The sequence below is a fragment of the Tamandua tetradactyla genome, chromosome 11 (genome assembly GCF_023851605.1).
Source record: "Tamandua tetradactyla isolate mTamTet1 chromosome 11, mTamTet1.pri, whole genome shotgun sequence".
In the NCBI taxonomy this organism is placed as follows: Eukaryota; Metazoa; Chordata; class Mammalia; order Pilosa; family Myrmecophagidae; genus Tamandua; species Tamandua tetradactyla.
Window position 1 is genome coordinate 30915553 of NC_135337.1, and position 14815 is coordinate 30930367.

The 14815-nt window shown below is 32.2% G+C and overlaps 1 protein-coding gene across 1 annotated transcript in view; it reads right to left on the reverse strand.

Moving 5' to 3' along the window:
* The window catches only part of MTF2 (metal response element binding transcription factor 2), a 35608-nt gene that overhangs the window by 6293 nt on the left and 14500 nt on the right, over window positions 1-14815 (reverse strand). The window contains exons 6-12 of the mRNA XM_077120253.1: window positions 14649-14717; window positions 13724-13847; window positions 6372-6439; window positions 4676-4846; window positions 799-904; window positions 627-679; window positions 406-510 (exon numbers count right to left, since the gene is read on the reverse strand). Coding sequence (XP_076976368.1) covers window positions 406-510; window positions 627-679; window positions 799-904; window positions 4676-4846; window positions 6372-6439; window positions 13724-13847; window positions 14649-14717 — 696 coding nt within the window. The remainder of the gene's footprint in view (window positions 1-405; window positions 511-626; window positions 680-798; window positions 905-4675; window positions 4847-6371; window positions 6440-13723; window positions 13848-14648; window positions 14718-14815) is intronic.

Genomic DNA, 14815 nt, shown 5'->3' on the forward strand with positions numbered 1-14815 from the left:
ACAAAAAAAGAAAAGAAAAGACCTGAGTTTAAAAACCTTTTATTGACAAAAGGATGTCTGTATCAATTGAGATTTACAAAAAGAATCAAGTCTTCCTAAAGAAAGGCACATTTGTCTATTAGAGGCATAGAAGGCCTAACAGAAAAGAACACAGACTAAAACACCAGTATACCTCTTCTTCATGCACATAACCATTTCATAACAAATTTGAAATATTTAATGTATGTGCTCTGTAGAACAAAAATATTCAGATAAATATTAATAAGCTAGAGACTCTACATGGGGATTTCTTCTCAGAAAGCTGAAAGGCATAACTTTCAATTGCTAAAAAAATTATTTAATCATCACTTTCCAAAGAAAAAGAGTCTAGAAAAAAATCAGTAAATAAGTACATGAAATACTTACCCAAAATGCCTGGAAATGCTAGACGAGGTAGTTTCTTTTATACTGGAAGCACCCGTGAAATCTACATCTGAGGTATTGGATGAATGTGCAGTTCCCTCAGTTCTCCTGAGATAAAAAAATGTAAAAGGTATAACAACTATATTACATAACAATAGAAATACTAATTCCGCCCCCCCCAAGAAAAAAATTCCTAGGAAAGAAGAAAATAACTTTCTATTTACCCTATAGAACAAGGCAAATCCAAGGTAGGATTCTCTGAAATTGATTCTTTATCCTGGAAAATAAAAACATACTTAAAATGTGGGTTCTAAAGTAAGGTGGAAAAAATATTTGCTTCTCAGAAATGGCATGTATTTTCCCTTTCTGAGAACATACACCAACATATCCTCTTACCAAAGGTGTCTCAGCAGTTTTTTGAATCATTTTTCTTGTATATGGGCCAGGCGGACGACCTACAGACTTTTTCTTTCCTTTTTTTTCTATGCCATTGCTTACTTCCCTAAAACATAAAACCATTATGTATTTAACCTCTACATTAAAAAAAAGAAAAAGACAATGGACAATATACACTGTCATAGGAAACTCTACTTACATAATAATTAGATATATACATATATTTTTATATTATTACAAAAACTACAATATAAATTGTATAAAATATAAACTATGGGTTTAGTTCAGTATGTAGATAGTAAATCCTAATTTAAATAAATATTACTTGAATTAAGAAAGATTTACATTAAGCAAAGCTAAAGAAAAAAATGTTCTCTTTAATACAATTCTGCAAATATATACCACTTAAAAATTTTTTTTAACATCAACACATAACAATATTGAATGGAATATTTCAAAACTCCTAAATGTTCAATTATTTAGTTTAGACTTACTATTTGGGGGATATTTCAATAATTTACTACTGAAAATGATTATGAATTTAGCAGTCAACCACCTGGAACCAAGCAGTGTCTGTGTTAAAATTATAGTAGCTTTCAGTACAAGTTGTCTTTAGAGATAAAAATATATAATACGGTTTCTTAAACAATGCTATCAGAAAGAGAATGAGGCCAAAGTGGCAGAGGTAAAGGAGGGAAGGGGAAGGAATCCTTCATTTAGGCATGCGCCAATCAAAGGATAATATTAGAAATACCTCAAAAAACATTTCTGATACACAAAGGAAAATGTGAAGTGACAGGAAGGAAAAAATCCAATAGTCAGGGACATTTCTAATTAATAGAAAAGGGTGAATGGAAATAAACAGAACATCTATTTCATTTACTTAACAAACAGTACCTACCATATAATGAAGGATAGATATATTAGATAACAGAGGTATAAAGATGTTCTCTGTACTAAGTGGCTATTAATATAGTTAGAAGGTGACAGATGTTTATGCAAGCAGGTTAATAAAATGGACTGTGCTACGAGAAAGTTATCCAGGAAACTTCAATTTAAAAAAGGGGAGGGGGAGGAAATAGTATTATATAATAGGCTAGAAAGAGCTGAATGGAGAAACTAGGAAAGACTTTAACTCTCCAGACTTCAAATTAAGGTTAGGGAATAAAGGTGGAAGCACAAAAACGAAGTAGAAAAAAAGGGAGGCTAGAGGAACAAAGCAGAACTAAAACTATAATCCAAATCTCAAGATTAAGATGAATGGGGGTATATATTTTTGAAAGATGATCAACCCAACATTTATAAAAAACCCTGGAATAAAGAAAGTACTCTCAGACTAAAATGAACAATTCATATCTAGGTTCCACAAGGAACTGAGGATGTCTTTAAAGAAAATTGAACCCTCACCTGGTACCACAACAGATAGAGTGTCCTATCAAAATCATGACAGGAATGAGAAAAGTTTGTACAATTCTTTTATCTAATTCATAATCTGAGCCACTTGTGCTAACAAAAGGATTAAGAGTGATAAAATTTGAAAGTGATAGGAATGGCAAGCATATTTAAGAAAGAAATTTTATAACATAATATCTACTTTATTAAAAACTTCAAATTGATATGAAGCACCATCAACTCTCAGTAATTACATTTCTTTCAGATGACTAATCCATATCTTTTAGTGGCACCCTAAATTGCCCTCTCAGTACAACCCTAATTCTCAGCTATCTTTGCCTCAAATTTCATTAAGAAAACGGAAACTATCAGGAAGAATTTCAGTAATCCTCCAACTGTCAAATCCACAAAATTATCAGTGTCTGAACCCATCTTCTCTATTTTCACCCCATTTCAACAGAAGGATTTATACTTCTACCAAAGACCATTCCCTTATTTAGGCTCTAGGTCCCTTCTCCTTTTTGGATTCACAAAAACTTAATAATATCTTCAATTATCTTCCCTCTTTCCTATACCAATCTTTTTCTCCACTGGATCATTACCATTAGCACATGAAAACAGGTTCTCATTAACTCCCTTCTATTTAAAAAAAAAAAAAAATTCCCTTCACTCCTGCCAACCTTCACTCCTGCCACCCTATTTGACTGCTTCTCTTCATTTTAGTAAAATTTCTTCAGAGTTGTGTTTCCACTTTCTCCCTCTTAGGTCAAAATTCTTCAAAATTGTTTCCTCCCCTCTTCCCCTTTTCCTTTTTTATTTTGAATCTGATTATATTCCTTATTTGTAGGGAAAGTCCAATATTGACATATAAATTGGGACTACTGGATTTGATCACACTTGAATCCATTCCAATCTGGCTTTACTACCTTCAATATTCTGAAGGAAATGCTTTTGTCAAGTCTACTAAGTACAAAATTTGCCTTATTCAATAAATATTTTTTGCTCATCTTAATCCACCTCTCAGCTGCATTCAATACTGTCTAGTCTACCCATCTTAATTGAAACACTCTCCTTCTGGCTTTCATGATACCAAACTTTCCTGGCTTCCTCCTACTTCACTAGCTATTCTTTCTTAGTCTGCTTTGCTTATCTTACCTCTTCCAGATCACTAAATGGTATCAGGGCATTATTCTGGGCCATGTTTTCTTCTCTTCTCATCTTTCTCTCTCTGTCTCTCCACTCATTCCTAAGATAATTTCATTCATTCTCATGGCTTTATAAATCAGCCTTCAAATTTATATAAAATGTTCTGACCTCCTCTGAACTCTTGATTTATACATCCAATTGCTTATCTGTATCATCACTTAGATATTCTTCATAAAAATCTCCAATTCAATTGATTATGAAATAGAACACATCATTCACCTTGCCATTGTCAAAATCTGTTCTCCCAGATCTTATTAACAGACACCAACAACAACTTTCTCAAGCCAGAAATCTGGGCATCATTCTAATTGGTTACCCTTTTTCTTTCATAAATTTAACCCATTAGCAAATCTGATCAATTCTGCCTCCAACAAAGATCTCAAATCTATTTTTTCCCCATTTGTTACTACCTAACCACACATAAGAAGGCATCAAATATCTCTCACCTAGACAACTGCAAAAGTCTAATTAATTTTCCAATTCTGCTCTTATTCCTATACTTACCCATTCTCCAAAAGGCATCCAAAGAAGTATTTTTAAAAGATAATTAAATTTGTTTACATCCCTTAAGTGGGTCCCTATTATTCTTAGTAAAGCACCCAAACTCCTTATGACACCTACAAGATGCTACATGATCAGGCCCTATTCAACCTTTCTAACACCAAATACTATTCTCTAGCTCTCCAATGAACGATATCAGTCTTATGTGAATTCCTAGAACATGCCTTAGGGTCTTTGCACTTGTTATTTCCCCTTTCTTTGTCACACTGTAAGGTCCTACTCTTTCTTTAAGTCTCAGCTTAAACAATATCTGAAAGAGGACTTCCCTAAGCCTCCTTTCTAAAGTAGAAAGCCCCCTCATCTCTCTCCATCCCAATATACTCTAATACAGCATGATGTTTCGTAAACGGCACCAGCACAACCTGTAATCATATGTTCACTTGTTTATTACCTTTCTTCCCCGCTATAATATATATCCCATCAGGGCACTTTATTCCAGAACCCAAACAAGAAAAGTACTAAATAAATGTGCTGAATGAAATGAAGAAATGAAAAAAATAAATGAACAAACAAATTAGCAGGACAAAATCAATAGAGTCTATTTCTAGAAGGTCAAAGACCTTTTGTTTATGTTTAGACCATAAACATCTACCATCAACTCCTTATACTTTGTCTAGGCAAGAAAGAAAAGACAAGAAAACAAATCAGAGACAAATAGCATGCATATTTAGTTACAAATAAGCTACAGAAAGAAACTAAGCCACAGATCAACTTTTACCTTGAATCAGATATAGGTTTGGATGCCTTTCTGCCTTTAATTTTAAATTCATGGGATGTTCCTTCAGGTTCTTTCTCTGCTTTGAAAGCCACGTTTGGTGGCACAGGAGGAACACGAATTCGCAACCCAAACAAATGCTTCTTCTTCTTTATTTCTTTCCCAGACATAAACCTAAATTTTTTAAAAAAAGTAACTAAAAATTTAAAACTGAACACAACACATGGCAAATCCAACCCACTGCTTTAGATATAAGGCCCTTAATACATGAAAGCCCACCCAATACTACAAAAACTTACATTTCCCTTTGCTTTCCTTGATCCTTACCTGCCACAGAGATAGTCCACAATAAGAAATGATCAGAGAAGGAAAACAGGGTAGGAAAATAAGAGCAGAAGGAAGGCAGGAGAGCACATCCCCACTTTTCTTTTTAAACATAGTATAACTTGTCAAAGGAAGGAAGAAGAGCATAGGATGGTATTTTTATTCCCAGTAAGTTTTCTCATATTTTAGTATTATCTGAAATTATTAATAGAAATATCTTGAAAAAGGTTTAGGAAAAGAATTCTATTTCTGAGTGCATCTGTGAGGAGAGAAACCCTGGTGTGAAGCAATAAGTGACAGCATTGGAAAAGAAAGCAGAAGGCCAAACCTAGTGGCCCAGAAAATTAAAACAACAAACAAACAAAAAAAACACACACACACATAAAAAAGAAGGGTCTGGAGCGCCAGATTTGGAACTCAAAATAATCTGGGGAAGAGACATGCTATTCAGTAGAGTGTGGGCCTTCAGCCTCTAAAAATATGCTCTCAGAATCACCAACAATTGCTTTGAGCATTCTTCCACTTACATGCAAGTCTAAGAAACGGGACTTCCCATTTCTACCGTAACAGGAACAGATATAACTTCTGTCATCCTAAATCGGAATTCAGATTTCATTGTCCCATAAATTATTTTTACCAGTACAATAATTACTCAGTACCTCATGGCTTTTTGAGCTAGCCTAGATATATCTAGTCACTAATGACATTATTTAAGGAGGAAACACCGTCAGGTTTGAAAAAGCAACTTGTTGCAAATAAAAATATTGTAATTCAATAGTTGGTTGGAGCCAGCATATACATTTAGAAAAATTATTTCTATTGCATTTTGAAAATATTTTCAAAATATATAGATATGATGATAAAAGGAAAGCTTTACAACAGAATTTATCAATTAATAAATATCACTCTATTACCAAAAACTTAGACCACTAATTCTACTTTTCTATAACTGATGGCAAAAACTAATCTTAAAACAACATATCTCAAACTTTTAAAAACCCGTATTTCTTTACAATATTTTCCCTACCTTTCTGCATAGTCCCACCAGCTACAAGATCTTTATCTTACTTTCAGTAGTTTGCATTACAGAAATAAGTTCTTTCTTGAATATGCTTTTTCAACCGAAATGATCAAATCCCCCTGACATACTGATATGTCTCCCATACACCATTCCCAGGGAGGATTGCTCTTCCCTCTCCAACCTTTGAGAATCACTGCTTTACTCTGACTGAAAGAAAATGGGACATTAAAAAGTTTAAAATGAAAGGTACTAGAGTTCTATACACCAATCCCACAATTCTTAAAACAATGCCATTATTCCTTTATACTTACTAAGTGTCTCCCTCTTAGGGATACATAAAATAAATCAACTTACATGGTCTTGTAATCATTTAATGCCTCCAGAACATGCTCATATCTTTCAGATTTTGGTGTGTCTGCCAGCTGTGAAGTATCAAGAAACAATTTAACGTACTACAATTTCATCAATTAGGAATATACAGGTGCTAGATAGAGGCAATGTGATGCAGAGGGAAAGTGTACTGACTGGTGGTTAGAAGGTCCAAATTCTAATTCCAGGTCCTCACTGACTAGCTGTGTGACCTAGAGCCATTTAACCTCTCAAAGCTTGTTTTTTCACCTATCAAGAGGGGAGTATAAAACTTGTAGGAACTACTTAATTAGTTTATTGTGTGGATCAAACAATATGTCTGTGAAGAACCTATAAACTATATAACCACTATAAAAATGGGATTTTATTATTATTAGTTTTAATTCTATTACCTGGGGAAATAATACATTAGAATTATTTTAATATCAATCATAAGAGGTTCTAATAGATACCAAGAGGAATCTAAAAAGGGATGAGACACATACCATTTTATTTCCCAATGTTTCCAATATTAGCATAAACCAATAATTTCTAATTAAAAAAAATATTATGCAATTTGGGAATTTTCTTTTCAAAGCAATTACAAACTTTAGCCAACCCTAAATCCCACTATGGCTCAGTAATTCTTTTACTATCACAAACCATTTTAAAATCTAAACATTCAATTCTAGAAAATATTCCATTTTGTTCCAACAGGGCTTCCCCAGAGACATTTCCGCCTCTCATTCAAAGTTTTAAAATGGAGCCCATTAGCAGAATTTCTAAATTATAAAAAGACTATCCTGAATTAAAGCCACAAGGATTTTAAAAAAAGAGAGCTTCAAAAATAGCACAGTTGACTTAAAATTACAGCCAGTATGTACTTTACCAGTTGAAAATCCCAAGCCTCAGAACTGCTTCAAGTGAAGAGAAGAAAAACAAACAAAAAGACCCTACCAAATAGTATGTTGGAGCTAAAAGAGATGTATAAAGTCATCTACTCCAACTCTATTTTACAGATGAGTTAAGAGAAGAGTTAAATAAACTGATGAAATTCACATGCCTAGTTAGTGACAGCAAGGACCTGAAACCAGGTAACAATAAACCCACTCATTCAACATTCAGTGAGAGCCTATATTATGCCAGTCAAGTTATATACTAACAGAAAAATGCTTTAGAACTGTACAGGACAGTTTGGTGTTTATTCCTATACACCATACCACCTCTTCCTACTGTAATTTCTTAAGTGGATTTCTATTAAAGGAGAAATAATAAAATCAGACTTTATAGCTTGAAAGACACCCTAGATGTCCATCTGACTCAACCTTCTACCCAATACAGCAATCCTTTTTACAACAGAGACAGTCACTCAATCTTCGCTTAAGTATTTCCACTGATAAAACTAATCAAACCCGGGTTCGATTTCCAGAGCCTGACCATGCCAAAAACAAACAAACAAACAATCAAACAAAAACAAAAAAAAAACCCACTAATGAGACACCTACTAAAGGAGTCCATTTCATAGCTAGACAAACCTTCCTCTCTGGAACTCTCTATTCTCTCTTTTATAAAAGAATTATTCAAATATTTGACAGCAGCTAATCATGTCTTAAGTGTAAGAGTAAGTTAAAGTTTTTAGCACTGACATCCTATCATTATTTCATATTAAACTTACGACTAACTAAATCCATCTTCTCCTTGGCCCCCCTCCCGCCCTAAAATCTTATCAGATGAATTGCTACCAAAGCAAATACCCCTATCATACATACTGATGCATGTTTTGTTTAAGCCTAAAAGAACTTTATAAATGTGTTTTCATTGTTTTCAGTTCATGTTCCAGATGAACTTTCCTTGATTCTATCATCCTTGAACTGAATGTAGAGACAAAGACAGAACCAGCTCTCAGTTAGAATCGTCCTCAAGAATGTCTCCAAGCCATTGACTGCTTGTGTTACTTTAATTAGTTACAAATCTATTTAGTTTCTACTGTAATCAGTTCAAATATCAGTATCTTATCTGAAATCAACTTATACTTTATCTACATCATATGGCAGACCAGTCTTGCTAATCACGTCAGAAAAGAAACCAAGATACTTAACATGATTTATTCTAATAAATCAGTGTTCTTCTTCATTCCTCTTTTAAATCTTTACAAACCATATATTTGAAAAATCTACTCTGCAATTTTGGTGGCAATCAACATCAAAACTGACATTTCTCAAATTCACTCTTTATCATGCTTTGAAAATCATAATTAATCCTTTCTTTCTTTTGATATTTGTTCTCTATTTCTCAGAAATTTTGTCTGCAAATTCCTTCAGCACTCCAGGACTATTTTTCATGAGACCGTATGTTTCAACTTACATAAAGCAGCCAAGAGCTCTCCTCCTAGGTTTTGCAAACTAACAGTGCAAATGTTATAGTCTACATTACAAGTCTGTATTTGAAGGACATCATCTGATCATGAAGTTTATAATATACATATCAAAATAATTTATTTTTTTGTTCTTCTCCCTATATACACTAAGCTCATACTATAGTTTGCTTATTTCTGTAGACATAAAAGTTTTTATATTATCACACTGCCCTTTGGTGAAATAATGAAACCAATATTGGTTTCAGGCCACCCAAGCTAAAGGAGGCCAATAGCTTAAGTATTATGTTTGCTAACCTATAAACTGTACATTGATATGTAATATTCAAAGCCCCAAGTATTACTGTTAGCCAAATTTCATATAATTTTCACATAAAGTATTATATATACTACCTCTATAATGCTACATTTTTTTCCTACCCCAAATATCATTTTCACCATAGTATCTGTGAATTTTATCTATGCTTTTCTCCCCACCTCCCTCAAAAAGTGAGGCAGCACAAAACACATTTTCCTGCTATCAAACTTCGGGTTTTTAAAATTTAAGGCCACAGTTTACAGAAAAGTGGGTTGTCTTACGTAACCAGGATTTCAAATCTCATTAGGAATCATAGACAAATGAGAACAGAAGGTTTCCAAAAAATATTAATATCTCATTTCAACCTCCCCAAAGCAACCAGGAACAACAGTGATACTTCATTCTCAAATAAAAACTTTAAGCAACCTTTACTGAAGTCTCAAATGTTTCATTATATACTTTTACTATGTCAAAGAAAATATTTCAAAACATAGTCTCCTCAAACAGCTACTCTAAGTCTATATATCTCATTAGGACTTCAAGACTCTATGTAAAACAAAACAAAACAAAACAAAAAACCACACACATAAGGAAAAACAGCATAAAACTATCCTTTAACATGGCCTAAAAGTTTTAGTATCTCTTCACAGAAATCCTATAAAGTAGTGAACTAAGAAAAAAATATATGATAGATGAATGCTGAATGCTTTCATTATGAAAGGGTACTACTGTCTCCAAAAGAAGCCTAATATTTTTAACTATGCTTAGTTATTAAAAGAAGTCACGTTATTTCCTTAATGACAATTTAAAAGACCCCACAGCACATTAAACAGAATATCATTGATTTGATAAGATTACATAAAGTATTTAGAGATCTAAACATGTGTTTAAAATTGGAAATACAAAGAAATTGTTTTTAAATACCACTAAAGTTTAACCAGTGTCATCACATACAATATTCATAAAATTAAGTTATAATTCCATCTAGGAATGGTAAATATGGATAAGCACCTCTGTGTAACTAGGTGTCTATTATATATTTCTAAGAAAAGTACTATGAAAATTTCACTCAGCTTCTCAAAATATCAAAAGGTTTTATCTGACTTGGGGGACGGGGGAGTAAGAGGCATTCAACATTTAAGAGAAAGTAATATATTTGACTAGTGCATTTCCTAATATAACATATGTAGACAGCTTAATTGAATACCATAAGTACATGGAACCTTGAGTAGGGCATGAGATTTTGTTGGTTTGTCCAGAGTGATGTCCTGATAAATCCCAGAGTGATTTGAACAGTGAATAAAAAAGTATTTGCAAAGTCCCCTTCGGGGGATGGTGAGAAAGGGGGAAAATTCAACTTCCCCAAGTTGAATTCTTGATATTCTCACAAGCAGTGGGGACAACCAAAGCTATAGGCTGAGCCCCCAATCTCGGGGTTTGTTCATATGAAACTTAATCCCACAAAGGATAGATCAAGCCTACTTAAAATTAGGCCTAAGAGTCACCCCCAAGAGAATCTCTTTTGTTGCTCAGATGTGACCTCTCTCTCCAGCCAAGACAACAAGTAAACTCACTGCCCTCTCCCTGTCTACATGGGACATGACTCCCAGGGGTGTGGACATTCCTGGCAACGTGGGACAGAAATCCGAGAATGAGCTGAGACCCATCATCAAGAGATTAAGGAAACTTTCTCAACCAAAAGGGGGAAGAGTGAAATGCAACAAAATAAACTGTCGATGGCTGAGAGATTCCAAACAGACTTGAGAAGTTATCCTGGAGGTTATTCTTACACATAAAATAGATATCACCTTGTTAGTCAAGATGTAATGGAGAGGCTGGAGGGAACTCCCTGAAAATGTAGACCTGTGTTCCAGTAGCCATGTTTCTTTAAGATGATTGTATAATGATACAGCTTTCACAATGTGACTGTGACTGTGAAAACCTTGTGACTGTTGCTCCTTTTATCTACCTTATCAACCAATGAGTAAAACATAGGGAATAAAAATAAATAATAAGGGGAACAAATGTTAAAATAAATTTAGTTTTAAATGCTAGTGATCAATGAAAGGGAGGGGTGAGGGGTATGGTATGTATGAATTTTTTCTTGTCTTTTTACTTCTTTTTCTGAATTAATGCAAATGTCCTAAGAAATGATCATGATGATGAATATGCAACTATGTGATGATATTGTGAATTACTGATTATATATGTAGAATGGAATGATCATAAGTTAAGAATGCTTGTGTTAGCTTATTATATTTTTTAAGAAAAATTTTTTAATTAACAAAAAAAAAGAAAGTAATATAACACAACCAGTGTTCTGTTTTATTTTTGAGGAGAAACTTCAAGAACAAGTCCCTATGTAATATAATCTATAGTATGTATAAAAAGAACTAATATTCAAAATGACTTTTGAATACTCCAATGTACTTAGCCAAGAATAATATACTTAGTATATACTATTTATCATGTCTTGAAGTAATTAATGCTTTATATGAAAAGATTTTTAACAACAATATAAACAATGTGAAATTTCTGTTTACCTAAATTTGAGAAGTATGACAAAATTCAATTTCCAAATATTCTGGGATGATCCATTACTTATATTATCCTTGTTTCTATTAGCACAAACATTTAAAACTAAACGAAATTTAAAAACTGACTAAACATTACAGTGATATAAATATTGTAATCTCTTCATTATTAAAATCCTGTCCTAAAAACCAATCTAAATACAGTTTAAAGATTTTGACCACCCAAAAGAACACACAATTAATACATGAACTTCCACCTGTGAATAAACAATCTGAAGGATGGCCAAACTAAAGAGTTTGAATATTTTCTTATTTCAAAGCAGAAGAGTGTGCAATGAGAAATTATTAGAAAATCATTTCTAATAATAAATTTCATGATACAAATAAATGGAAAACATTCCTTAAAAAGTAAAACTTTTTTATTACAAAATTTTGTTAAATTTTAATCATATGCTTTTTATAATTTTTAAGTAAAAAAGAAACATCATTTTTCCAAATTGGCAAAATATAATGAAACAAAACGTCCTATTTCTAAGAAAATACCTCACAGGCTAAAAAAAATGAAAACATGTATCAAGGAAATTTTTTCCTGATATATATTAGAAGTTTAGCTACAGCTGAGATATCTGAAACTCATAAATAGAATGTGTTTCTTTAAAAGTAGACTGAATTTTATTGTTTCACAATTTTAGCCTATTAAATAAAATCTAAACATTAACATTTTAATTTTAATAGAGAATGGTGGTATTTTAATTAAAATATGATCTGACTTTTATGTGTAAGCTCACTGCCTACAGTAAGTATTGCAGAAGTGAAACATAAAATCTACTGAATGTAATGACAGGTATATAGAGGTTATTTGTTATATACAAGTACTAAAAGAACCATGGCCTAGAAAGAAAGCATTTTAAGATGAATGCATTAAAGAATTAGATATTAAGATGACTATAAAAACCATAATAGTAATTACTGCCTTACCCTTACTTTTCCTCTTATTACTCATCAGTTTATTAAAATTTATCAAATTTACAAGTTACTCACTTTCTCTCAACTTCATCTGAGAAAAGAACCATTTAACAGAAAACTTAACGGGATTACATTTTATATTCCACTTTCTAACATTCAATGTATCGAAGCTCAATTGAGTTGAATACTATCCTAGATTTTGAAACCTAAGTATTCTTCAGGCATTTTAAAATTTTTATGCAGCTGATTTACCAACCAACTTTTAAATAAATGTATACTGTATTCTCCTTATTGCCACATAAACCCCCCCAAAAAAGGTTTACTATTTTATTTTATATGAACCTTATAAATTGTCTAAAATCTAAAATCACAAATAAAGCTGAAACTGCTCCTCAATTAGTAATAAGTCTGCACAATTTTTACATCAAAAAATAATTCATCCACATATCTAATTCCACATATCATAAAACATGTTTTAGTTTTAACCTAACAGCTAACATACATATTCTGATCTTTCTAAATAAATGCTAAAAATAAAGTAACTATAAAATTTATTCTAGCTACTGTCATCTTTGTGCTATTCTATAGTTTCAAAATTTTCTTAAATGAACAGGCATTATTTTTAGATTCTTTAAAAAAAAATTCTTTGTAAACTAGCATGGTTGTTATGCTTCACAGATGAATGGCAAAATGAGATGTTGTCAAAATGAAGGGAAATAATCTCCAATTTAGAAAGTTTTATAACTCAAATCCCCACCTTATTACTGAATCCCACTATACCTGCAAGTCAAAGGTCATAAAAGGGAGTACCAAAGGAGAGGAAAGAAGAGCAGTGGTTACACCTCTAAGTTTATAGAAAGCTTAAAAGAAAAAGAGACAAAACCATGAGTAAGATACCCAGATTTCACCCTCCATTCTATCTTTAACTACAATGATTCTCACTTCAGAAAATGGAAGAATCAAGTAATTTACTTCCTCTTAAATTTTTCCAGGATCAAAGGCAATGAACAAAGGAGTGTGAGAGGGCTGCTCCTAATAATAGCCTTATCAAACTTATTTCTCAGTAGACCTAAAAATAAAATTCTGCTTTAAGACTGATTTATACATGTCTTAGTTGTTTTTCAAAATCAAAACGAAACAAAAAAGACATCAAGTAGCTCATGAAGTTAGCTTAAAGACCACGTACCTCTCCAGGGTGCAATCTATCCCAGTTTTCATTAATGTATGTCATAAGCTCAAGTTCAGAATCAAAGTATTTCTTCTTGTGAATAACACTTAGGTTGTAAAGGCATAGGTGTGCTATATCTACCCTGGAATCCAAAAATAATCAATATATACAAAAACAACATTTTTGGTAATTGTTAAAAAGTCACAATTTCTTCATAAAGCTGGTAATTAAAAACTCACATTGAATATTTATGTGAATACAGGGTTAATATGTTAAGCAATATTCAAACACAATTAATCACTACCTACAAAAATATTGGGAAAACACCAACTTATTATTTACTTATCTTGAAGAGAGCTATAAACTAAAAAATAATTGAATTTATAACTTAAGAAAAAATAACTTACAATCAAGATTTTTGCTTGATATCAGATAACCTACAGAGCGGATCATACTTTAGCTATCTATTTTGGTTAAAATGTATCTGTTGCTAAAATATGTAAAACACTTAAAGTATGTCTAAATACTTACTATAAATATTTTATTAATATAACTCCAAAATTCATTGCTCTGCCTCCCCGTGTCCAAAAATTACTACACTGAAGCAGATTATTGGCAGATTTGTTATAAGACCTTTTTCTCTCCTACTGTGTTATTCTGAAAGCTCAAAAGAACTAGAAACATGAAAATGAATTCTGAAGGTCTAAAAAATGTTTGAAAGTTATATTTTATGTGATTCAAAAACAAATAGCCTTATGAATTTGGCAATAAAACTAGATAATCACTACTGACAACGACATCAGACTTGAAGATATTTGTTAAAAGTAACAAAGCCAGCATAAAGAACAAATTTTTATTTACCAACTAAATAAGTACAGAAAGTTTCATTCAGCAGGTTAAAGAATATGACTCTTTTTTTCTTTGAAGAAATGTCTACACTTACCACTGTAATGGTAGACGTTTGAGGTATTCTGGTCCAGAACTGCAGACAGAGCAAATAAATGTATAAAACCTAAGAAAAAAAAAAGTTGACTAAATACTGAGTAATCAAGGGTACACAGAAATTAAGCAATTATACCTAATATTCAGCAAGTGAATATCCTACAACTG